The sequence below is a fragment of the Ailuropoda melanoleuca genome, chromosome 2, assembly GCF_002007445.2.
Source record: "Ailuropoda melanoleuca isolate Jingjing chromosome 2, ASM200744v2, whole genome shotgun sequence".
NCBI lineage: Eukaryota > Metazoa > Chordata > Mammalia > Carnivora > Ursidae > Ailuropoda > Ailuropoda melanoleuca.
In genome coordinates, this window is record NC_048219.1 from 114,902,859 (window position 1) to 114,929,454 (window position 26,596).

The following is a 26,596-nucleotide window of genomic DNA, read 5'->3' on the forward strand; positions in this document are numbered from 1 at the left end:
TTGTCGGTATGTTGTGAAATGTCTACTATGTACAGGTAATTCTCATGGACTCAACTTGATATTGACATCTGAAGACAATTTAATTGACAGGGATCATGGAAATGAAACCAATTTTATTTTAACTTAGATGTTTTTAAAATGTGATACTTTCTTATTATTATTTAAATATTTATGTGACAAATAATTGAAATGAATAAGCTTTAAAATTAGATAGACTTCATTGGAACTCTTATCTATTAGTTGAGGCAGAATTTGGCCACAAAAGTAATAGGTATTTATTCTCAATTAATAATGCTATGTTTGTTTTTTTTTTCTTTGAATAAGGTGATACAAAATTCTGTTTTATTAGAAAAGCTCAAATAATCGCACATTTTGAACTGGTCAAAAGTTGGTTTCATAACAAAGAAGTCAAATGATTTCATTGTTTATTTTTGTCATATGCTCATACAATTTAATTTCTTTTCAATCCAGTATTTAAACTCAGGAGCAGGAGGTCTTGCTGGTGCCTTTGTCCATGAAAAGCATGCCCATACAATTAAACCTGCGTAAGTACCATCTTCAGATTCTTTGGTGATGTATAAATTAATTTGCATTAATAATATGCTAAATTTACATGAGTTCATTAAGGTGCTATCCAATAAGAATCTGGATTGATTATAATTATATCACTGCTCTATTAACAATGATGCACTTTATCAGAAATAAATGCCTTTCAAAGAGTTCAATTGGTTGAACAAGAAATTTAATCACAAAAAGGGAAGCTTCAATGCTAAAAATGAGTCACCGTAATTATGTAGAGCAGATGGTTTAATGCAAAGAGACGACTTATTTTTGTTCAAAAATTAGAATTCAGAAAATTTCAGATTCTTACATTGATGAATAAATCAAAGGCAACCAGAGCTGTGCCTAATCGAGCCTTAAATGTGGTATGTTATTATTAAAATTACATCTACCTTTAAAGCTAGAAACATTATATGATGGTCTTGTAAGGATTATCTTCCGTCCTAAAAGATTTTATAATCCATGAAAACTGCAGAAGCTGAACACCGAACAACACAGGCTGACTGCATAAAAAGCAATACTTTTCTCCTTTATATAACTTCTTCATTTTTTAGAGCAAGTATAAATGCAAATGTGATCTATTAATGCATTTATACATTTTTATTTGACTAGGGAACTTGTAAGTTTGTTTTTATCTGGTATGGAGATACAGAAATAATATTCTGCAAAAGCTCCTTTCATAGTTGTTGTATCAGAGTATGTGTGGTGAGGAGACTGTCTAGACTCATAATAGGTAATGTAATAATGTTTGATTAGTTTTCTGAATCTTCTCAGCCACTGGCTGAGTGGTGTAATCTTTACAAGAATTGAAGCTGAATTAGTAATAAAACTTGGAGCACCTCACATTTCTGAGGTTTTACGCATATAAATCCAAGAAATTTAAGATGATTTGCTACAGTTCATTTCATCGTGTCTAAAATTTCTTCAAGATTTTAAAGTTTTAAAATTAAATAGAGCATTTTCTTTAGACAGGTATTTTGTCAGGCAGACATCTTCCACAAATACACTGTCAGTACATTAGATCTTCATGTCCCAAATTCTATGAAAAGAATCTAAAGCATTACTATGTTATAGGAATGCCATGCATATTTTAAAAGGTCTCTTTTTCATTTTTAGCAAACCCCACTGATAGTGTTTTACCTAGCGTAATTGTTTTCCATGTAGAGGGTATATAGGGTATTGCTTCCTTTGGGTAAGGACTCTGGCTCTGACCGTTTCCCACTCTCCACTTGCTTACATTGTAATAGAGGATCTGATGTATTATATCAACCCAAAGAGAAGCCAGTGGAATGGTTGGGGGATATGTAAATAATCTACACAAATTCTTGAGAATGTAAGGGGTAGTAGTTAAGTTCTGATCTTATAGCATATGTCTATTGCACTTGAGATTTCTTTTATCACTATTTATCCTTCATGGATGAGGAACAGGAGAGGATGAGGGGTTGTAGTGGGCTCCTGTGTGCTTCATCTTGTAGAATCCCAACATCCTCTAGGACACAGTATGTGTTAAATCTTTGGTCCCAGGAGAAAGAGTATATAGACATCCCAGATTCACAATACTGCTTGATCACTTGATGGTGTATAACCTGAAGAATGTTCCATGATCTCTCGATGTTCTAGCCTCTAAATACACGTAGTATCAGCATCTACCTCATAGGCAATGATTCTGAGAGTCAAATGGGATGGTGCACATGTAAAGTGCTCTGCCAGTGGCATAAGCATTGCAGTGGTTCTTACACGGACGCTGAATGCTTTGTTGCTTCACTGTGAACTTGTATGTTAACTGGTAGACTTTGGTCTTGTAGAGCTCATTTATCTTAAGTAGAAAACATAACCTCAGAGGTTATGGTTTGCGACTTTGAGGACATTAAACAGTTCTGTATACACTACCAAGTTCATTTCAGCAGGCCTTTGAGAAACTGACCGTGGAAGTATCCATTCCTTGAATTCTCTCTTGTACAGGCCTTGCCATCTTACTTGTTCCTCATTAATTAATGAATTGAATGAGATCTTTATGCATCTGCATTTCATATTTGTATGAGAGCCATGCTTTCAAATTTTTTTGAAACCTGTTGTTGGCATTTTAACTCTCTGGCTTTGGAGACTGACAAGACTCAAATCAGGCTTGACTCACGAAGCCCTCTTCACAGAAAACCCCAGTTGGTGGTGGTGGTTTGTTTGTTGTTAAAGCTTTTTATATCATGTGGGAATGACTAATTCCAGTGGTGCCAAATCCTCCTCAATAGTGGAATGTAACTGCTATTGATTTAACAAACTTTGTGAAGTAAACTCTGTTGCTTTTTTAAAGAGTGACATCTAGTGGCTAAGCATGTTATTTCAAATAAATTGTATACAAATGACATTTTTCACTATCCGGTCGTTTATTCTTTCTCAAGAAATTTTAACTATATATATTTAAATTAGTTTCTCTTTTATGTTATTTGACTATATATTTATAGTGCAATCATTGTGTAGTCAAAGCCTTCAGTAAAGAAATGAAACAGGATGAAGGTCTCGGTTAAAATTAGGGGCATTCTAGATGTGTGATTAAACAGAATGCGTAAATGTTCATCAAGGGTGGTGAAGAAGGGCATTATGGAAGTGATCGAGCCGCAAGGTATAGAGAATGGATCCCAGGATATGTAACCCTGCATTCTAAAGTTTAGTATTCAGTGTATAACTTTGAAATATCTCTTAGATGTTTCCATTAGCAACTGGTAAATTATATTTACCAAGAATTTCACTTCTTCATCGTTGTTGTCTTCTTCTTCTTCTTTTTTCTGTTTAAATAGGCATTTTGGCCATTGTTCAAACAGATGACCTAAGACTTTTTCCAAGAACCTTTTGTGAATAAAGAGAAAGAGTACAGGCCATAGTTGATCCACTGCATTAAGCATCATAACTCAAGCTGTTTTTCTCAACTAGATTTTGACTTGTCCTAGTTTATCACCACCTTTTCTCATTCCAGTGTCATATTCTAAACTTTGTAGCTAAGAATTACTCTTAAATTAGAACTGGTGGTGAGTAAATGCCATCTTTTTTTTCCCTCCTTCAGGGCTGACTTCAACTCAATCTATAGAATTAATAATGATCATTCTGAGATATAAAGGGAAATATTTTTAATTGTAGGCATTTGAAGCAGAAATGTATCACTAAAAAAGTACTTAACTACTTTGATTTTTTTTAACTTTATAAATGTTGACTTTTCTGGTATACTTTAGATCAGTACTTAACTTTTTGGTTTTATGGGATTCAAAAATATCTGAAGCTCATAAAATGATTCTTCTGTACAAGCCCATAGACTGCAATCCAATGCCCCCTGCCACGCATAACACTTTTTTTTTTTCTTTTGAGAGACTTCTAGCGTTAAGAACAGTAGTGAATCATATGAGCTATTAAGGTTCCTTCTGTCACTACTTTTTACTCCATCCAGTGAAACCATGCATACTAGGAAATGGGTGTTCTTCACTTCCCATGCTGGCACATAAACCTCCAAATACTCCAGTGTATTAGATCCCTTGAAATGATATTTCCCCCTAGGATTTTTCTTTTTTTTAAGTTTTTTGAGTAACCAAAAATGGGGCCTACTGATAATTTTGATGAAAATGCTAGAATTTTAAATCATGCCAATCTGTTTCCATAATGAGCTAGAGGTATTTGCTTGAAGCCTATAAATAGATATGTCATTTTTAAGGCTTTATTAAGGCTTGAGTCATCTCCTTTGTTGTAATAAGTCACTTTCAGGTTAAAGAAGAACTAGCCAAAGAGGCTGGACAACTTCAGTGCATAGTTAAGGCAAATTTTAGAACTCAGAAATGTAGGTTATTACTATTTTTATTTGGCAACTTAAAAAAAATAGAGGAATACCAAACAATATTGAGGAAAGTCTAAAAAAGGATAAAAAGAGGCATGAAGAAAACAACTTGTTTACGCCATGCTTCGCACAACTGTATGATCAATGCAATGAGGGGAGATGATCTAATGCACATTTGTTCCGGGGAATGCTGGCTTGATACATTGATTCTATGTACTTTCCCAGGCAATGTTGTAGAATGCCATCATTCAAAACTTACCTGTAACTTAAACCTTGTCTTGGTTTCTTAGTGATCCTTTCGGACTTACTACTTAGCACATCCTTGTCTAGTACCTGCCTAAGGTTTCCTTGTCCAAGGTTAGAGAACAAGGAAGTGTGGCTGACACCAGCAAGGTGTGTAAATTCATGACTCCAGATCTTTTAGAATGTGATAGGCCAGTATCAGTAGATTTCTCAGAGTTTTCACAGAATCTCTACTTGAAATGTGACCTCCACCTCCCAGGGCATCTGTTCTACCCATTTACCCTGTTTCTTACGTTCCATGATTAGTATTAACATGGATGACTTCTCAGCCACAACTTTTTGACCTCTCAGCCATATTGGATATACTTGACCATCTCCTCTGCCATTCATGATGTTTCCCTCCCACAACTACAAGCTTCCAGTGCGCCATTTTCTCCTGCTTCTGCTCCAACTTATGTGATGACTCCTCTATATTTTACGAAGTTTACTCTTTCACTTTTTCACTGATTTTCTCAGTGCCTTAGAACTTGGTCCCTGAGCCCAGAAATATCTCATCCACACACATGATTTCAGCAACAGATGTTTGTAGAGGACACAGCTTTACCACTTGCTTACTTTTTAGCCCTTACTTTAATCTGATTCCAAATTACAAGATTGTCTGATTATCGAAGCATTAAAACAGTTCCCAAAGATACATGATAATGTAGGAAAGCAAAGATTGTCTTAATAGGAAATATTCCCTAATGAACTACTCACTTAAAAATTAGCCTTTACTGAACAACCTTTCCAATTAGTATTGGCATCTATCTCTGTGAATTATTATAAAAAGTCTTGGTCTCTTACTGATTATAGAATGTTACAAATATCAGATAACACAATGAAAACACAGCGAAAATGGGTTGTAAAGTAAAATTTTTCAAGAGATTCAAGATTCCCTGATGCAAGTGATACTGAAGAACTGCTGAATCACAAAATTATGGACAGTGAGAATCTGTCAGTGTTAGAACCAATAGCAGATAAAGTAGAGGAAATTAGATACGGTCCTTCAAAAGCAAATGACTTGAATATCAGGGATTAAAAGGAAATGATGAATGCTTCAAAAATTTTTTATTGAAATGATCATTTCTTTGGTCATGCTAAAAAAGTTAAATGTAATATGAAAGAGATTGTATTTTTTTTTCTTATCATTTTAAAAAATACACCAAAAAATCAACACTTGATTTATTATTCCTTTTAATAATTAGCACATTATACTTTTAACTTGTCAATTTACAAGTTAATTTTTATATAATTTTAAACTTACTTTTTAAGAGCATCTCAATCAAATTTAGTTTTTCCCCATTAATTACTATAAAAATATGGTTATTGGTTTAAAGTGGATTTTATTTTAAATGGCCTCAGTATTCCATTGGTCATCAAATAATGAAGACTCTCAGTATACCCATATATCTTTCTAATCTCAGGAATTAAACATGGTGAAACTTCCATTTTATCTTACTCCAATACAAGTGTCCTTTCTAAGGTCCTCATTTCTTTGTCATGTAAAGAGAATGATCCTCAGTATTAAGAAGACATGAACAAATATAACCAATACATATTTTTGTGCAAGTAACTTTCACAGATGGAAATAAATATAAGATAATGTCTGTGATTTTAACATATAATCCATTTGGAGAGATTATTTTAGGATTTGAATAAATTATTTAAATGACAGGTAATACAAGGTTAGGCTATGTGCCACAAGGCAACTTCTTAATTATTGCTAGGTGACTTCTCAGAAGTTGCCATAGGAGCAGTGGAGGGATAGATGTCTTTAACTCAGGTGCTTCAGAAAAGCTTGAGCAAGGTGGTGGGGAGATTTACAGTTACAAATCTCTGCTAAATGGAATGCTACGTTAACTAATGAATAAACTTACTCTGTTAACTTTGAAAGCTGAAGTCATTGTCTATGAGAAAGATTTCACTTGGTTTCATAAATTTAATAAATTTAAGTTTCATAAATGAAAGCATAAAGAAGAAAGAATTACTTAAATGACATTTCTTAAAGGGATATGTCAAGTGATCATTTCCTTCTTATACTTTTCACTAGAATTTTTATGGAATCTGAATTATTGACTTAGCAGTTAAAAGTCTGCCTATTACCATAAAATTGCTCTATATCCCTGTTCTACAGTATTTTAGAAGTTATAAACAGTGGTGAAATCAAGTTTGTTTCATGCTCATACGCATAGGGATGGGGCCTTGAACTCAGGGTCATTCTTTCAGGATCATGCTCACACTTAATTTCAGAAACATGTTCATGGAGTAGGTTATATCTGTCCTAAGTTCTAGTCCCAAAATTCTCACTATGAGGGGTCCAAAAGACAACACATTGATTGAAGAAAACTCATGTATAGAATCATGACATATAACCAGCACCTATCTTCACTCAGAAACCATTTTAGATAAGTAACTCTAAAAGGATCCCTCATCTTCTTGGCTTGACAATTTTTACTTTGCAAAGTCATCTAGATGGTTTTTCTGTGTTGTGAATTTAAGCTGTGATCATAAAAATAACATTTATATTCTGAGGTGTGATCATGATTAAAAATAAGTTCAGTAAATAATCTCATTTTTTCAGCTCAGGAGATAAAGTAATCCTGGCTCTTAAAGGAAAGCCAAAATGGAAATTATCAGTATAAAAAGATACATTAAAGCCATTGTTCCTTGCAAATGACTCCTCTAAGATAATGATGACATGATCATTAATTTGGGAAAATTGGAGTCCTTTGAAATCTCAAAATTTATTTTCTCTTCTAAAATTGCCGTCTAGCGTCTCTGAAGATATATGAGGTCAATGAATCTTTCAGACACCAAAACTAAAACTTGTCAAGGAGCTTTAGCTCTTGTTTTAATCACTTCAAGTTTTGCCCCAAAGTGACCGTTGGAATCTGCAGGGTTTCTTGTTGTTGTTGTTGTCTACCTGGCTCTTGAAGATTTGCCAAAACAGCCATGCTACAGTGATACCTGCTGTGTGGGGCAGCATGGAGAACTTGTTCATCTCAGACAGATCTCTTGGGTCCTGGTGCTTCCAAGATGGGGCTGGGCTAACTTGACAAATGACAAGAACTCTTGAAATACTTTGTTCAGAACGAAGGTCTGGACTCATGTGATGTGTGTTCTTTTTTTCTTTGTTTACTTGTTTTTACTCAATGTCAAAGGAGAAGATTTGATTGCTGGGAAATGATGCTTTTCTCTAGAGTTGAGGTCTGTGTGTAGAGAGTTTGCCTTGCTCTCATCTCCGCAGCAATCAGCTTGGGTCAAAATCTTAAAAGATTTGGTACAAGTTTGGTAAAAGCCATGGAAACTTAGGGAGAAAATAGGCCTTTTTTAATTTTTTTAAGGAGTCTGTGATCCTTGTAAGAATTTGTCTTTACATGTTCAATGTGATTGTTTGAAAATTGATTATAAATTAATTCTAAATTTTTTTAGTACAGTGACATTGTCCTTGCGATCTTTCTTTACATTCCTAATCTGCAGTGCCTCAAAAAATACATTTAAAATTTTGTTGTTGAATATATGTCTGTCTTTACTCTTAGCATAATAGACAAACCACTTCTAGCATATGGAAGCATTTCTACTTTGCAAGTTATTCTGACGGGGGCATGATTTGCAAAATACTGTCAAATTAAATATGCATTTCCATATGCTTCTACAAAGACCAAATATATCCAGGAAAACTAGCTACAGACAATTTAAAAAATCCTTCATGAACATTTTGATCAGCATTGCAACAAGTTCTTTCAAAAGTCCTAAAATCAGACATCATCTCTCTGTTTTTGTGCTTTTAACATCAATATTACCTCAAAGGATTACAAATCAATATTTCAAAATAATAATATATTTCAGGAAAGCATATACAGAAAATTTTCAAAGGATTTATTTGTTAATAAAGCTTTCACATCAATAAAATACTGACTCAGCTCTTTTAAGAATACCATATTATTCTGAAACTTCAGGAAGTAATTTTCATTAACCCAAACTCATGATATCAGGAAGTGCTTTTTTATTTTATAACTACACTTGTCATACTGTTAGATCTCTGGACATACTTGAACAAACCTCCTGTTGAATAAGATTTGAAGATGTACTGAATATGTAACAGAACCAAGTGAAGCACTCTAAACAATATTTACAGATGAGTGAGCAAATGAGAGGAGGAAAAGGAATTGAGTTTCGTGATACTTTCTCATACTATTTTCCAGAGCAGCGTTAAATCAGTAGACTTAGGAAAGTACAGAGCGATTGTGAACAGATGAATATTTTTTAGAAAATAAGATTTGACAGAGATCTTGTCTACTCAGAGTGAGTTGGTAATATTTTCCCTGTCTAATGTTGTGGACATGTCAAACCTTAAAATAGTCATGCTTGGCAACTAATTGCTGGCATCAAGGGATGAATGTACAATTTATGAAGTAAAGCAACCGATTTTGTTAGTTTTTGAGATTTTTGTTTGTCATTAATACCTTTGAATCTTCTTCTGTCACTTAGCTACGCTTTTACTTTTCCTCCAAATGATCATCAACTGCCTGGAATTAGACCCTTCTTGCTTTTCCTCTCAGTTTTGTTTTGTTTTTTTAAAGCTCTTATTCTACTGCTTTCCCTGATCCTTATTCCTGTGCACTAGCGCCATCTTCCTTACATGTACCTGAATTACTGTTACGTCTGGATTCCAATACCTCCTTGAACTATAGCAATTGTGCATCTGTGTCCACACCTTTCTTCTCACTCTGCAAGGTGGTTTAGCAGCATTAGTGCGCTGCTGTGAGGAATGGCCTAAGAATGTGACTGGCAGATTGGGTACCTTGGAACCATGCCTAAATCCTACCAAATGGGTCTGCCCCGAGGGCAGAGTTTTAGCACGTTCAAACTCTTCCTTGTTTGCTTTTGGTCATCCCAAGTTGGATTGATTGGCTGGAAAATACTGTCAGTGGAGGCAGGGAGAAAACAGTTTGGCTGATGATAGATGAATAGAGCTTGGAACAACCAAAAATGAAGAGCTGAAAAAGTCTGGAATTGTTCATGAAAAGAAGTTAGTATCTTCCACTGAAGATTGTGGAAGAATTTTGACTTACAATTGTATAACCTCCCTGTAGTACCTTCACAGGTATGTGAATATATATATGTGTATATATATTCCAGGTAATTTTTAACGTGTTTGGGATGTATGGCCAAACAAAGCAAAGGTCCCTGTCCTCATAATACATTCTATCAAGAGAAGACAAACTATACCTATAATAAGGGGCAAATTATATGATGTGTTTGAAGTTCGTAAGTCCTATGGACAATTGGAAAAGTAGGATGGAAAAAGAGGTATAAGGATACTCTGTGGAATCCTTGGCAACATGCAGTATTTAAAACGTATGCAGGAAAGCTCACACTGGGAAAATAAGTTGTGGATGAAGAGGTGAAGGAGGTGGAGCGTAGGTCAAGCAGTTACCTGGTGAAGAGAGTTACAGGCAGAGGGAGTATCTAAGTGTAAAGTTCTAAGACAGGAATGTGTCTTAAATATTTGAGGAACAGCAAGGAGGCTAGCATGAGTGGAACAGATTGAGCAAACTGGAGATTGGATGAAATTGGGGGGGGTGGTCTGTAAAATGTAGGCCCTGTAAGGTTATATAAAGACATGGGCTCCATTCCCATTTTGCCAGAAATGCAACATGACACAGCAAGTTGCAAAATGATCCCTCTGGTGGCTTTGTTGGGAAGAGGCGGTAAGAATAAGAGTAGACTTCAGAAGACCAGCTGGGGAACCATTACAGAAAGCAGGCAAGAGGTGACCACGATTCAAAGCAGGAGAATAGCAGAGAAGGTGATGAGAAGTTGTACAGATTAAGGATCTATTATAAAAGACAGGTGGCACCACTCTGAAAGAGGTCAAGAACAGAAACATATATGTCAGTTAAAGGATGTCTGCAATCATTCAGAAGTGAGCTGCTCACTACCTAAAATATGGTCATGGCTAATGGGCTGAAGAAAGCAAGATAGAGTTAAAAGTTACTAGAAAGTTGAATCAACAGGACATAGAGAAAAGTTTGGATAGAGGGAAAAAATTGATGTTTGGGCAAAAGGATGCTGAATCATTAATTAAACGTCATGTAGTTATTTCATTTATCAACTAAAAAAGTATTTCTTGAGATCTACTGTAGGCAAAGCAGTACGTAGTACATGGGGGATACAGACATGAATGAGCTCCTATTGTCCTTTCCATGTGAGCAGCAAAAGGAAAGAGAAACCTATGTTGAGGAGGTGATATTTGAGCTGATGGGAGAAATTCTCCCAAATCTTGCTGAGATGGAAGGGGAATAGGCAGTGGTGGGGTGTTTGAGGTAGGGTGGTTTTGCATGCATCCCAGTCAGGGACCAGAAGATGGAGGTCTTTGCATTCCAAATAAGTATTTCAATTTTTGTCTTAGAGGCAGTAGGAAGCCATTGACTGTTCACATAGAACAAGTTTACAAATTCAGGTCTCTTCAGCTCTCGTATTTGTTTCCTCTTGGGAAAAATAGTTAAGCATGGGGGATCTGCTAAGATTTCTTCTGGCTTTTAAACTCTGATTGTCAAACAATAAATATGAAACATCAGAATAAGGTGGACTGCCTCTAGGGATAATTTTCCTTTCCTCAGGTATAAAAGACTACTATATGCATTCTTCTTAAAGTTCAGCTACCAAAATTTTATTATGAAAATTAAGAATATATAAAAGCTATTTGAATGAATAAATTCCTCATTACTTTCTGAATAAAACAACCCTTGCGGGACTTTTTGATTCTGTGAAACACAATTATTTGATGAGGATTTTAGGTGATACACTTTTACCTGTGGTTAGGTTATAGAGGGCATTAGGATATGGAACAACAGGCATTCAAGTTTATCCCCAATTGCTGTTACAGATTTCTAAGAATAAACAATTACACTGTAATCCAAATGTTGCATTTTTTTGGTAATACTGCAACAATTTGTCTGATTCAACACAGTTTTTGAGTCCATGAAAGCAGTAAGACAGTTTTATTTAATTTTCAGTTGTGACTTCGAGAGAAAGAAAGAGGAAGGGTAGGGATGGAAGGGGAAGGGACTGAATGGGGGTTAAGGAGAGGGGGACGGGGTTGGGGAAGAGGATGAGGAAAAGGAAAAGAAAAAAAACTTACTCCAGTCAGGTTCGTATTCCTGAACACAGACTAAAATTATTAAACGTATGGTAATACATTGTCAAATTAAAGGACATTATGCAATCAGTCTTTATTGCAAATGTCTTTCTTAAAACAGATTGTGATCTAATTTACTTATTTGCTGAATTGCTCCAGTGATGAACTGCGTTTTTATTTTTTTATTTATTTATTTTTTTTAAAGATTTTATTTATTTATTCGACAGAGATAGAGACAGCCAACGAGAGAGGGAACACAGGCAGGGGGAGTGGGAGGAAGAAGCAGGCTCACAGCAGAGGAGCCTGATGTGGGGCCTCGATCCCGCAACACCGGGATCACGCCCTGAGCCGAAGGCAGACGCTTAACCGCTGTGCCACCCAGGCGCCCCTGAACTGCGTTTTTAACATAGATTAAGGAGACTTGTTTTGTTTTGGTGAGATAGGGATAAGGAGAGGTAAGGGGTTTACGGAATAAGTTACATTAATTCAGTGCATGAAATATTCAGGGATTCATACTGGAGATTCTGCCATTTAAGTCTTGCTAAGGAGATCAAGGAGAGTTGGGTATTTCATTTCATAACTCTCAGCATCCAAAATCATATTCAGTGGATCCCTGGTGGCCTTCTCTTGCTGAATTTGAATACCATGCCTCAAAGATGTCTTTATAATAGTTATGCTTTCCATTTGATAATACCTATTTGAAACTCCTTGTAGGAAATTGATGATGTTCAAAGAACACGAAGCATATTAAAATCTTTACTTTTTATTATTTATCAGATCTCTTCCAAAACCTTCTCTTAAAATTCTGTTAATGTCTTCATTCTAAGGAAATGAACTCCCTGCTTGGTTTTTAATGTTTGGTGGCAAAAGACTCAAATTTCTAGTCCAAGTGCAATGAGATTGCATCTTGTTACTTTTCATATTCACTTTGTAGAAATGATTTATGAGCTTGTTGCGATAATAGTTACTTATGAACTAATTTAATGGTTTTTAATTTTACTTCATTTGCTTTAGAATTCATGCCAAGATTTCATTTAGATTACATTTCTTTTGTATTTTATTTTGCCTTTCCTACACTCCAAATGGTGGGGTCTTAAAATGAATTTAACTTTCCCTTAGGTTTTCTGTGATGTATTTTGTGTTTGAATGAATTTTTTTTAAATCACCATTTCTTTATTTGACTTTAAACAATCCCCATTCCAACTATAAAGACTTGGAGGTGTGCTGTATGAACAGTATGAGCAGTGCTTGTCCAAGTTTACTAAATTAGATGCCTCAGTCAAGGCCCTTTAAGAAGAGGAATTGGTTACAGAGGTTATAATAAAAGAACAGAGAAATTTAAAAAAAAATTTTTTTCAAGAAAAAAAAACACTATATATTTCTGCTAACTCAGAACCCTAAGTGCATTTTTTAAGTAATCTGGGTAATAATTGCTATTATAGAATCTCTAAGTCATTAAAAAAAAATGCCCCAGGTGATTTTTGCTTTTGCTTGTGAATATGCTTGATCATAATGGTCTATATCTACATTTAGGCTTCAACAACTAACGCTTGCGTCATTGTAGACTATTTATCCAGTGTCTTCGAACCTCATTATCCTTATCTTTATGGTGAGGATAGTAATAGGATCTAGGTCATAGGATTATTTTTAACAAATTAAGCAATTGCTTAGAACAGTGACTCATAATGAAGGCTCAGTTAATATTTGTTTCTGTTGCTTTCAAAAGTATTAAACAATTACAAAAAATATTAAACAAGTACAAGAACTTAAATCAGGAAAAACACGTGCATCCCTAAGTTAAACTTGTTGGACCATTTGTGGGTTTAAAAAAGAATTTCTTTAAAAGATTTTATTTATTTATTTATTTATTTGATACAGAGCACAAGCAGGGAGAACAGCGGAGGGAAAAGCAGGTTCCCCGTAGAGCAAGGGGCCCTATGTGGGGCTCGATCCAGAACCCAAGGATCATGACCTGAGCTGCTGGCAGATGCTTAACTGACTGACCCACCCAGGTGTCCCCTTGTTGGACCATTTTCCTAAGACTAGTTGAGGAGTTAGTCACCTGGATTCACATTGTTCACATTGTTTAATTGGAAGATAATATGGGGAAAAGACTTCATCTCTCATACATATTATTTTTGTAAATAGAATTCTTTTCTTCTTTTATCATTTTATTTAAATTAACAATTTTTTTTCGAAAGTCTAATTTAGTTAGTAGGGTAAGACTTACAGTAGCATAGGCTCTTACATTAAAAACATCACTGGAGTTGTTTTTCATGAAAATATTCAGAACAACTTGAAAAATGTCAGACATTAAAGAAGAAATCTCAATACTTTTTTTTCTTACTTTACAAGGGGTTATGGGTAAAAATAAATTTTAATAAGTTAAAAATGTCATTCTCATTATATTCCATTTAAATGATAAAATTTCTTTCTATCAAGTAAAACTGTAGAACAATTAATTTTAGACAGCTGTAATAATTTCCCCAAGAAATGACATTTAGAATTTAATTAAGATTGAAAATAGATACCCCCATGATTAAAAGAACACGATAATTATTAATACTTTATATCAGAATAAAGATACAAAGGAAGAAGAGCATCCTATGAAAAATCAGTGACAGTTTGAAACAATTCACATCTACTGGCCCCAGGACTTCGAAGCACATATAACATGGAATGTCTCCTTCTGCCATATTTTTATGGCTACATGCCATAAAACTAAGAGTTTGTTGAATTGTTTTGATGAATATTTTCATAAAGTAATTACTTTGATTACTGAATTTAATGACATTACTGTCACATCTAGATACCGATTGTAGTCCTGTGTTATGTAGGAAGTTACTATTCTGGTGTACTCTGATCTCGTTTACTACTAATTGTTTGCGAATTACGAATAGCTTCTATGAAGAGCTGTTTCTTCTGTTTCTCTTTTTTTTATTTTTAAAGATTTTATTTAGTTATTTGACAGCGAGAGACAGCCAGCGAGAGAGAGACAGACAGCGAGAGAGAGACAGCCAGCGAGAGAGGGAACACAAGCAGGGGGAGTGGAAGAGGAAGAAGCAGGCTTCCAGCAGAGAAGCCCTATGTGGGGCTGGATCCCGCAATGCTGGGACCACGCCCTGAGCCGAAGGCAAATGCTTAAAGACTGAGCCACCCAGGCGCCCCTCTTCTGTTTCTCTTATTACTCTCCTTCCCGTCTTTTAATAACTTCAAAATTCATGTTGATGAAACTGCACTACCTTCCTGAGCCTGAGGTTTCATTTCTTCCAGAGTTTCAGTCCACTCAGTATGTCACTCGTAATGGAATATGTCGGCAACTCTCTCCTCCTTAGCTGTTGGTTAATATCAAACATCTAGGTTCCAGTCTATTCTCTTTCTATCAATTCCTCCCACCTCACTATGTCTCCTGGATGTTTGCTTCTTGATGAAGACTCACAGGTCCACCCATAGTTAAAAGGGAAGGGGTGACACAAAGGCATGAACACCAGAAAGCAGGGATGGGGGGAACCTACCTACCCTTTGGTTGAATTAATATCTATTTAATGAGGTCCACACCCCCCAGCCACACCCAATAAACTTTAAACTGTGGACAAGGACCATTTCTGTTCTAGCTCACTGTACTGAATTAATGAATGAAATAAAGCAAAGCTTGCTGTCCTTTCCTCTCCGGGGCGGGGGGGTGCTCTCACAACTGTGGGGGTGGGCCAGGGGGCTGGCAGAATGCTGAAAAAATATAAGGTAGATAGATAGTATATAGACTCTAACAAGCCTCAAAAAGAAAAGTAGTTTAACTAGGAGCAAAAATGATAGAAATAAACTACTAATAACGTGTCAACTTTACTTTAACTTCCACTAAACCATTGACCTTACCCAGGTCTGTTTTAGCTCCTGCTCTTCTACTCAGCTTCCAGAGACTGGGTATCTCAGCTTCTACTTGCTTATTGGCTTGTTAGGATACTCGCTCTGAACCCTGTTCTTCCAACATCCTTCTGATGATGCCACCTCAACCACAGCTTCTTGCTTTGGGTCAGTGTTCTGCTTATATACTGAGCAGGATATGGGCTTACTTATGTTCCTTTGGATAATCACTCAACCTCTGTAAGCCTTCCTTTTCTCAAATCTACAAGTGTGGAAATACCTACCTCAGAGTGTTATTGCAAAGATTAAGAGAAATGACATGAAACTATGTTGCCCATTTTCCAGCCAACATGTCTTGGTTTTGGTCCTTTTATCCTTAGCAGTTTGCTGTGCAAAACTGTGCTAAACCATGCCTTTTGAATAAGATTTCCTATTGGCATAAGAACCAATAACATGATCAGCTACACCACTCTTAAATGTACTATGAGATTATATAACTTCCATTCAGAAGTAATGTGGAAGCAGGTGCAGAGGGTGACGAATGCTGAACAATTAGAATCTCCAATGGGGTCTAGAGGCTGGTTCCCTTCATACTGAGCCCTTAGATAACAAAATATAATTTCTTCAGTAAATAAATGCAAAAGAGGCATACCATCATCAAATAATGAGGTAGACAACTTAGAAACAATTATAATACCCTATTTGTACTTTTTCAAATATGAAGTTAAAGTGCTTTTTATAGATTCAGTAAATAAGGCCTAAAAAATGATGCCTTGACCTCTGTTATGGAATCAGTTCTTTTTTTTTTATTTTTTTATTTTTTTATTCTCTAAAGAACACATTTTCCCCTTCATGTAGTCACTTGTTTCTTTCACATTTAGGTTATGAACGTGTCATCAGTACTTCAAGCACAAGCTATTATTCCTCCTGTGATAACCATGTTCGCACACTAGGTCTTTGATGTTTCTGTCAGATATGCCCAGCAACCACCATAACTCACGCTCTTGAATTTTTAATATCACTCCACAAACAGAAATGACAAATACCTAATCCTTTAGCAAACACACAAGAATGAAAGAAAAGTTCTTAAATAGGAAAAACATTGAAATGTTCTCCCAGTTTTTGTTTTGATCCCATTGAAAAAGACTGGAAAAAAACATTTTGCCCTTACTTTCATGACCTGTCTCACAGACACTACATTTGCCTCAGATTTTTTAAAAAGAATGCAGAGGTAAGTTTTGAATGTTTCCATAGAAAGCATTATGTGCAATATGTTATTTTTTGTATGTAACTACAGAAGAAATAATTCTCTAACAAATTGCCGTATTTTCCTTTCCTTTCAAAAGATAAGAAATAAAACAATAGTCAGTGCCTCTGTTCTAAGAGATTGTAAACGGAGCTAATCATTCAGGCTAGAATTTCTTCCCTAATTCCTCCTTTTTAGGCAAAAATAATCTGAGCCTCAATGAGTGTGAGTCCCCTCATCACCTACCACAGGCAAGTTCTGTACTGCTGAAAGAATGGGCTTTCAATAAATCTGNCGATCCCATAACGCCAGGATCACGCCCTGAGCCCAAGGCAGACGCTTAACCGCTGTGCCACCCAGGCGCCCCCCAGAAATAATTCTCTTTAACAAATTGCCGTATTTTCCTTTCCTTTCAAAAGATAAGAAATAAAACAATAGTCAGTGCCTCTGTTCTAAGAGATTGTAAACGGAGCTAATCATTCAGGCTAGAATTTCTTCCCTAATTCCTCCTTTTTAGGCAAAAATAATCTGAGCCTCAATGAGTGTGAGTCCCCTCATCACCTACCACAGGCAAGTTCTGTACTGCTGAAAGAATGGGCTTTCAATAAATCTGCATCACAATAAACATAAGGACCCCAAATAAACCACTACTTTGTATAGTGGTTTTGCTTTCCCACTCAGTTTAGCTCATTGATAGAGCTCAGGTATGTGTTCAGATTGACTTAAAATAGGTTCTGATTCTGATATTTAATTTAAAAACATTTCAGAACTTTGATAAATATACCTTTAATTTTATTATTGATTACAGTTGTCAACAGAGAATTGATAATTTTTTAAAGTTATATATGTTAACATCATCAGGTCATAAACTTTGGTGGGTAAATAATTGTATTTGTTTTGATTTTTATCAACTTTTTGGTGCAGGAAGTTCAGTCTTGTCAGTTCTGGGTAAGCTTGGTGACATTTGTGATTTTTCTCAGTAAATTCAGAGGTTGAGTTCTTTCAGTTCCGAGTTCTTTTTTCTTGCTACTTTCTCCTTAGGATGGCATCTGAGATAGCAGGGGGGGGTGATGTACAGATCACTCAGACATGGCTAAGGGAGAGGCATTGGGCTCTATAGTCATCTCTTGGAATCCACTAAAATGCACCCGACACCCCCTTGGTCATCTGCTTCTCCTACTGCTGCATCCTCCAAGCTGCCTGTAGAACCATCATGGCCCCATGCCCTTTATCCCAACCCTCTAGATCCATGAGACACTGAATCTCTCTGTCATTTCTGTTCTCTTCTCTGAAGGCACAGGGATTTCAGGATTCTCTCTTGGGTCTCTTGGGTTAGTATGATCTCTGTTGTATGTGTTACCATGGTTCCATTCTGCTAACATTTTTATATGAAGACCATGGTACCAAGCTGGCATGGAGGGATTCTATACAAACCCTCTGGATTGCCTTCTAAAGCTAAGGGAACATAGTTCAGGCAGTTTCTATCATCACCTCTTTTCAAACATATCCGGAGTTCCCACTGACCTCACAACCACCCCAGTATCCATCGCCTTGAACTTAACAATGGGTAGGGAGTCCATCAGGGCTCAGTATTGGGAATCTGAATCTAATCTTTCTCTTCCCTTTCTGAAGCTTCTCCTTCCTTAACATGATCAAAGTTTGTTTTATTCATGAGTTAGGTTCATTGTTTTCTCAATTCTCTCTTCCCTTTGCTGTTTATGGCATAGACTTTATGCTAGGCTATATGAGACACATCATGATTAGAATTCTCCAATGTCTGTCTATTGCAAACCAGAAATCTTGGCCTTTAAAGACTACTGTCTCTAAGTTTCAAAAGCTCATTTTGGAACTAAAAGATGTTTTAGTACTATATACATCCCTCGGTGCTCTCCACTTAACAGGTTATCTGGAAACAATAAAATTTACTGATTGACCATGGAGAAGAAATTATAGGTAGCTATCTGAAAATGATGGGACAGATTTTTAATTAATTTCTTCAAAGTTTTACCACTTCATTTTTTCCAAATAATAATGTATTAGTAGTTGTTTCTCAATCCATACATTTTTTTGTGTTGGGGAAATTGGCAGTTAATGTGTGACTAAAAATATTATTGGTATGAGAGAGGAGAACCCAAACTGGACTATCAGTTTTTTAATTAGATTTTGTACTTCATATGGAAAACTCATTTGACAACAATACTGAAATTCAATATTAAATGTACACCAAGAAATTTATTAAACCCAATTTAATAAATCAGAATTCAGGGGTACCTGGGTGGCTCAGCCAGTTAAGCATCTGCCTTTGGCTCAGGTCATGATCTCAGAGTCCTGGTATCAAGCCCTGCCTTGGGCTTCCTGCTCAGCGGGGAGTCTGCTTCTCCCTTTCCCTCTACCTCTTCCCTCCTTTGCTTGTGTGCTCTCTCTCTGTCTCAAATAAATAAATAAATATTCTTAAAAAAATAAAAAATCAAAATCAATTCATTTAGGATTAAATGGCATAGTACAAAAAGAAAAAATAAGAGTGGACAAGGGAGGTGGGGGGAAATGAGCGCGCATGGTCTGTGTGTGCCAGAGGTGGGGACGCACCACCTACCAGGGACATAATGCAAATGCTCAGCCAAACAGAATGCATTGGTATGCGATGATTATTCACAGTGTGGATGTATGCAACTGAAAATCTGACCAGTTTTCCAATGCTAGAGATTTCATGACCAGTGACCAGGTAAAGAACAAATAGTAACCTCCTCACACTCTTAAACTTTTTCCTCTTCTCAGAGACACAGTGACATACTAAATGTAAGCTTAGATATTTGTTCATTTATTTGTGTAGAATGTTCTTCTTACTTCCTAAGTAGGCTTTTCCCTGTTTTGTTTGTTTTAATTTGTTTTTGGAGATGAAAATTGGCAGTATGTAGGATCACTGAAATATAATCATGGATTTTTGAGCACATAAATGAAACCATTTACACTTCCCCTCAAAACAAGACATATTTTGGGATGAACATGAGTATGTCCTATAAAAGTAGAAATTCAGATTTTGCTAGTATGAATAGTGTCGTTTACATAGAATGTCAACTTCAGACAATGAGAAATTCATCAGTGGACTCTTTGAATTAAACTCAGTGGCTTGAGTTGAATTTAGTGTAATGCCAAATAAATGGTTTTGTGAAAACTAAGGAATTGCCTTTCCTATTTTCTGCATTGTGAAATATATCCTGTCCCCTTACTTTCTCCCTTCAGACCATTCAAACAAAATCTGTCATTCAGCTAGCAGTCTAAACACCAGCCTATTCTGGAATATACTTTGCTCTCAAAATTTACTCTGTTGAAATATTTTGGCAAGTTAACTTTTTTTTTTTTAATTTATTTATTAGAGAGAGAGGGAGCAAGCACAGGGGTGGGGAGGTATACAAGGTGAGGAAGAAGTAAAATCTCAAGCAGACTCCCCACTGAACTTGGGGCCTGCCATGGGGCTTGATTTCAGAACCATGAGATCATGACCTGAGCCAGAATCAAGAGTCGGCCACTTAACCAACTGAGTCACCCAGGTGCCCCCGGCAAGTGAACTTTTAAAATAAAGCTTGCCCTGAGGCTTTTAAAAGTAAAAGTGGGCATCTATGTAGGTAAAGTATTAAGGTCATTGCCATCATATAAAATATTACAGTTAATGATTCTTTAAGTTTAAATGAGGTATGTTCTTCAGAACTGAGGCAAGACCTCAGCTGCAGCCATAATTAAAATTCTATTGTTTCATTGATACGTCTTCCAGTATGTGAATATTATCATTTAGAAAAATACCTGCTTATATTTAATAGGATTATTAAATCATTCCTTTCTTCAATACAGCATAAGTTGAGAATTTTCTCAGTGTACATAGATTTCATAATCATTTCCAGAAAAGTCTGAGGTATTTTGTTATAGAACTGTCTTTTAAATCAATGCTTAATGCTTCTCAAAGTAAATATCCATTATAAGAAACTTCAGAATCTCATATAAAGAGTTGTATCATAAAATTTATTTTCTCTCCGTTTATCCCATGGATAGAGTTCAAAATGTTATATGAGCTGATACTTACATTAGATTGGAGAAGGTTCTGCCTGTATTCTAACTATTAAAAAATAATAACTTCTGATAATGATCATTTTAGAGTTTAGTTCCTGTTTAAATAAGGGATTTTAAAAGTGGAAAGAAAAGCAGATTTTTAAAATGTTGAATAAATTTCAGATAATACCTCTTCAGTACATACTGGTTACAAATGGGGGGGATAACTGTCAATTGTACAACAGGGAGTAGTCTGCCTTTAGGAAGTCCCTTACTTCCCAAAGAAACTTGTCCTTTCTTAGCTCTGGTCTTAGCACATGCTACTTTGGCCATCTGGAAGAGTCTTTCCTTCCTCTTTTGCCAAAATGCACTCATTCTTTACTCAGCTTCGTCTGCAGTCTCCCCCTGACCGTCACCATGCTGGTTAAACTGCCATAGCCAATGCCTCCCTTACATCTCACATCACATCACCCAGGTGACAAACACTCATCTGCCAGTAGTAAGAGGCAAGTCCCTGTTCTTACCAGCTTACATTCTAGTTGGGGGAGAAAAACAAAGTAAGCAAGTATTTAGTACGCACAAAACATACTCCACATTCTATTCCACGTCTTCTTCTGTTTGTTTGTTTCATGTCTCTTAACAATCATTCCCTTTTCAGGACATAGAAGTCTTCCTTGTCCACTTTTAATTTAACAGTTATATGGCATTTTATTATATAGATTTACCATGATTTATGAAACCAACCTAATTTTGAGAAATTGAGGTCTTTTCAGTCTTAAAACTATTGCTAGAAAGGATGAAGTGACTATTACATAATTCACTTCATAACTGTACAATTTCCGGTGAATAAATTCTCAGCATTGAATTTGTTAGGTTGAAGGGTATATGTATTTGTAACTTTTATAGATAACTATTCATTTGTTCTCCAGAGGGGTGCATCACTTTACACCCCCTCAATAATACATGAGTTCCTCATTACCCATGTTAATACCAAGAGAATGTATAATCTAAGTTCTAAATTTTTGCCAATCTAAGAGGTGAACAGTAGTATCTCAGTGTAGTTTTAATTTGTATTTTTCTTACCTTTAGTAAGTGGAGAGGTATTCTTTTTAACATTTAAGAGGAATTTTCCTTTTCTATATGATCAATTCAGATCTTCTGGTCATTTTTCTTGGGGTATTTTTACATTATTGATCTCTAGATATTTTTATACTAAGAGGATTAACCTCTTGTGACATGAGTTGCAAATGATTTTTTTGTAAAATAGATTGTTGTTTGATAGAACTTTCTCTTATGATTCATTACTCTATGGAGATAATCCTATGATTTTCTCTTTAGCTTTTTAAATATAGCAAATTGTATATTACTTGATTTGTTAACACAGTACCATGTTGTTTTCATTCTGAAGTTTTGTAACATAGTAGTATTTTATAGAAATATTCAACTTCATTGCTCTTCTTACTATGATTTGTTTTTCCATATAGCATTAGAATCGGCTTATCTAGTACCCAGTTAAAACATAGAATAAAATCCTTTGTATTTTTTTTTTTTTTGGCTGGGATCATCTAAATTTGCACATTAACTTGAGGAGAATTTTTTTTCTTGCTGTTGAATATTATTCAGGTCTCTTTGTTGTTGTTCATATTCAAGAGTGTTTTAAAATTTACCTTTTGTAGGTCTGGATTATTTCTTGGTACTATATTCATTTGTTGTCATTTAAAATTTTTCTCATATTAACTTTGTGCCAGACTACCATACTAAAGAATATTTTTGTTCATACAGTACAAAATCATGTAATTTGGAAAGTAGTCATACTTTACTTCCTCATTTCCAATTTTTATAACTGCAAAATCCTAGTATTTTTTTATTATAAAGGTTTTATTTATTTGAGAAAGAGAGAGAGGAGGGAAGTGAGAGCAGAGGGAGGGAGAGAAGCAGACTCCCCGCTGAGCGGGGAACCCAACACAGGGCTCAGTCTTAGGATCCTGAGATCATGACCTGAGCCAAAGGCAGATACTTAACTGACTGAACCACCCAGGCGCCCCAGCAAGATCTTAGTATTCACTGGAAGCATGTTTAGTGTTCTCCATTGAGGGCAAATTTGACTTTTAGACTGACAAAGATATATTTCATGGCAATAAGTATTTTCTTACTATTGTTTTGTTTCATTTTGATTTTCTCTTAATTAACAACAGTTGCAGAATGTTGAAAATTTCTTTACAGGGTCTTTAAAGATGCTCCTGATTGTCTTTTTAGTTTTATTAATATAATAAATTGTATATTAATAAATTTGCTAATACAAAACCAATTTTGCATTTCTTAAATAAACCCTACTGTTCATAACACATTATTATTTTAATGTGGTGTTTGATGAATCTGTTTGTGATTTTCATATTAACATTCTTAGGTCAGATTGGCTTGTGTTTTTCTTTATGTGTGCAATTCTAACCTGCTTTGATACTAACGTTATGTTTTTTTTTCAAAAAAGTGTAAGTCTTTCCTATACTCCTTTTTTTTTCTTTTTGTATTAGTTTCATTTTTTATGCTCTTAAATAAAATAGTTTAAATAACTTTGGAATTATCCACTCTGAAAAGTGTGGCAGAATTTCCCTATGTGATCACCTTCTTTTAGGAATTTTAGGTATTTCAGATGTTTCTTTATTTTTTCTATTAAAATCTGCAGGTTTGGATTTTTTTTTCTTTTCTGGAATTAGTTGGGATAAATAAATTCTCCTAGAAAATTATCCATTTTAATCTAGGTTTCGAAACTGATTTTAGGGGCACTTTAGGGGTGCCTGGGTGGCTCAGTCAGTTAAGCGTCTGCCTTCCACTCAGGTCATGATCCCGGGGTCCTGGGATCGAGCCCCTCTTCTACAGGGAGCCTGCTTCCCCCTCTGCCCTTCCCCCCGCTCATATTTGCTCACTCTCTTGCCCTTTTTCTCAAATAAATAAATAAATCTTTAAAGAAATAAAAGATAAAATAAAACTGATAAAATAAAACTTATGATGCTCTTAACTTTTTCTTGTTTTGTGATTATTCCTCTCCATAATGTTTTGTTGTTTATTGCAGCTTTATTTCAGTTTATTTTCTTGTTCTCTGTGACTCTTTAGTCTTATTATTGATTTATTTGCTTTCATTTAAAAAATGTTTCTATTCATCTGACATCTAAAGCTGTGAATTTTTCTCTATGCACTATTCTAGCAATATCCCAAAAGTACTGATCTATAGCATTTTCATTATTTTTTAAAAAGAAATTCTACAATTTCAATTTGATCACAAAGTAATTTGAGATAAATTTTAACTTCCCAAGTAAGTACTTGAAAACAATTTTTTGAGTTTCTTATTAATTTCTAATTTTATTGGATTGTAATCAGAAGACATAGTCAGCAATATATCCACTTTGGAAATATTACTTTATTTTGTAGCTAATTTTAGTCGATATTTTATGAGCACTTTAAAAAAGCTATAATCTTTATTTCAGGGCAAAGCATTAAACATTTTATGAATTAGATTTACCTCTTAGTCTAGAAATTTATACCTGTTTTGTCTTTATTGCTAATATCTTAATTCATCAGCACTATAAAACTCCCTTCTTCAAACCGTTTAATTCTTTTTGGTCTGAATTTCATCTTGTCTGATACAAAGATTCCATCCTTTGCTTTTTTTTCCATTTTCTGCTTGTACCTGTGCTCATCCTTTTAGTCAGTTTCTTTCTGAATCACTCATTTTAACAGATTCTCTTTGATTTATGGTACAATCTGATAACTTTGTCTTTCAGTATTTGAATTAAACCCATTGATTTTTATTGCTTTGATAGCTATGTCTGGTCTTAATTCAGTGTCCTTCAGTGTCATACTTTCTGTTTTTAGATCTTTTTAGCCTTTCAAGATGAGATATGTGTTTCTTTTTCATTTATTACTTTTCAGCAAATATTTCTGATATTTCATATTTTAATTCAAAATTTTAATCTTTCTTGCTTTCTTCTATTAGTTCCCTTCCATGAGCAACAAAAGCTTTAGCAGGTGTCCTTTCCTTCTGCCCAAATGCCCATCAGCCCATGACTTAGTCCATTTTGACTTTCTTGGTGTTTAATGCATATTTCTAGATCTGATTATACTTCTATTACTTGATTTATTAAGTTTAAATGTAGAAGATCAATGAAATTACTTTGTTACCCCCATTTTGCCAGTTATCTCTTTTCACATTGTCCTATAACATTAGTTCTGTCACCTTCATTCCCACATTTGTTTAATACTCATCCTATAATTAAATGCATTCAGTAGTCACCACATATCTTTTTGTCACAATGTCCTCAGGCATCTCTCGGCTGACTTAACTTTACCCTCATGTAGATTTCCATGAAGAACTCACGAGATCGAAGAGGCACATGCACCAAGATGTTTGTAGCAGCATATCCACAATAGCCAAACTATGGAAAGAGCCCAAATATCTGTTGACTGATGAATGGATAAAGATGTGGTATGCATGTTTATATATATATAAACATTTTTATTTTTTATATATATAAACAATTATATATATGTGTATATATATATAATATTACTCAGCCACCAAAAAGAATGAAATCTTGCCATTTGTAACAACATAGATGGAACTAGAGTGTATTATGCTAAGCAAAATAAGTCAGTCAAAGAAAGACAAATACCATATGATTTCACTCATATGTGGAATTTAAGGAACAAAACAGATGAACATATGGGAAGGAAAAAAAGAGGGAAGCAAACCATAAGAGACTCAGCAATAGAGAACAAACTGAGGGTTGATGGAAGGAGGTGGGTGGGGGATGGGCTAAATGGGTGATCGGCGTTAAAGAGAGCATTTGTTATGTTGAACAATGGGTTATATATAAGTGATGAACCACTAAATTCTGCTGAAACCAATATTACACTATATGTTAACTAACTAGAATTGAAATAAAAATTTGAAACAAAAAATAAAAACAGAGGGTTCAGAGGGGAGGAGGGTGGGGGATTGGGATAGGCCGGTGATGGGTATTAAGGAGGACACATATTGCATGGTGCAGTGGGTGTTATACGCAAATAATGAACCATGGAACATTGCATCAAAAACTGGGGATGTACTGTATGGTGACTAATACAACAAAATAAAAATTATTAAAAAAAAATAAAAACAAAGAAAAAATTCATGGCGGAATATTAGCTCATCTCTTGCTTGATCAACGCCAGTAATTTTTATACAGTTTGGCTTATTCAGACATAATAATCATGCGCTTTCTATGGTGGGGGTATGTTATATAGATATTTCTACATTATTTCTCTTCACTGAATAGTTATATTTGATAAAATTGAAACAAATCTAATGTTTGTTTGCTTTTTTCCCTTTATTCTGTCCTCACCATTTTGCCTGGAATCCCATTTTTTCCTTTCATCCTTAAAGTCCAATAACTTTAATAAACTTTAAATAAAATTGACCACTCTTGATTAATGCTCTTCAATTCGCTCAATATTGCATTTCTTCAATATAGTTTATTCAAATCATTTTTTTCAATCATTGTTGCCTTGAATTATAACTTTTTTAGAAAGTTGTGTTTGGTTTTTTGTTTTTGTTTTTTTCTTTTTTTCTGTTGTTTTTTTTTTGTTTTTGTTTGGAAATTCCCTTTGGTTA

At 35.0% G+C, this 26,596-nt stretch overlaps 1 protein-coding gene across 10 annotated transcripts in view; it reads left to right on the forward strand.

Annotated features, from left to right (window-relative positions):
* Positions 1–26,596, forward strand: part of KYNU (kynureninase) — a 132,557-nt gene that overhangs the window by 89,754 nt on the left and 16,207 nt on the right. For all 10 annotated transcript variants that reach the window (XM_034654506.1, XM_034654507.1, XM_034654508.1 and 7 more), the window contains one exon: positions 472–545. In XM_034654506.1, the coding sequence (XP_034510397.1) occupies positions 472–545 (74 nt within the window). The remainder of the gene's footprint in view (positions 1–471; positions 546–26,596) is intronic.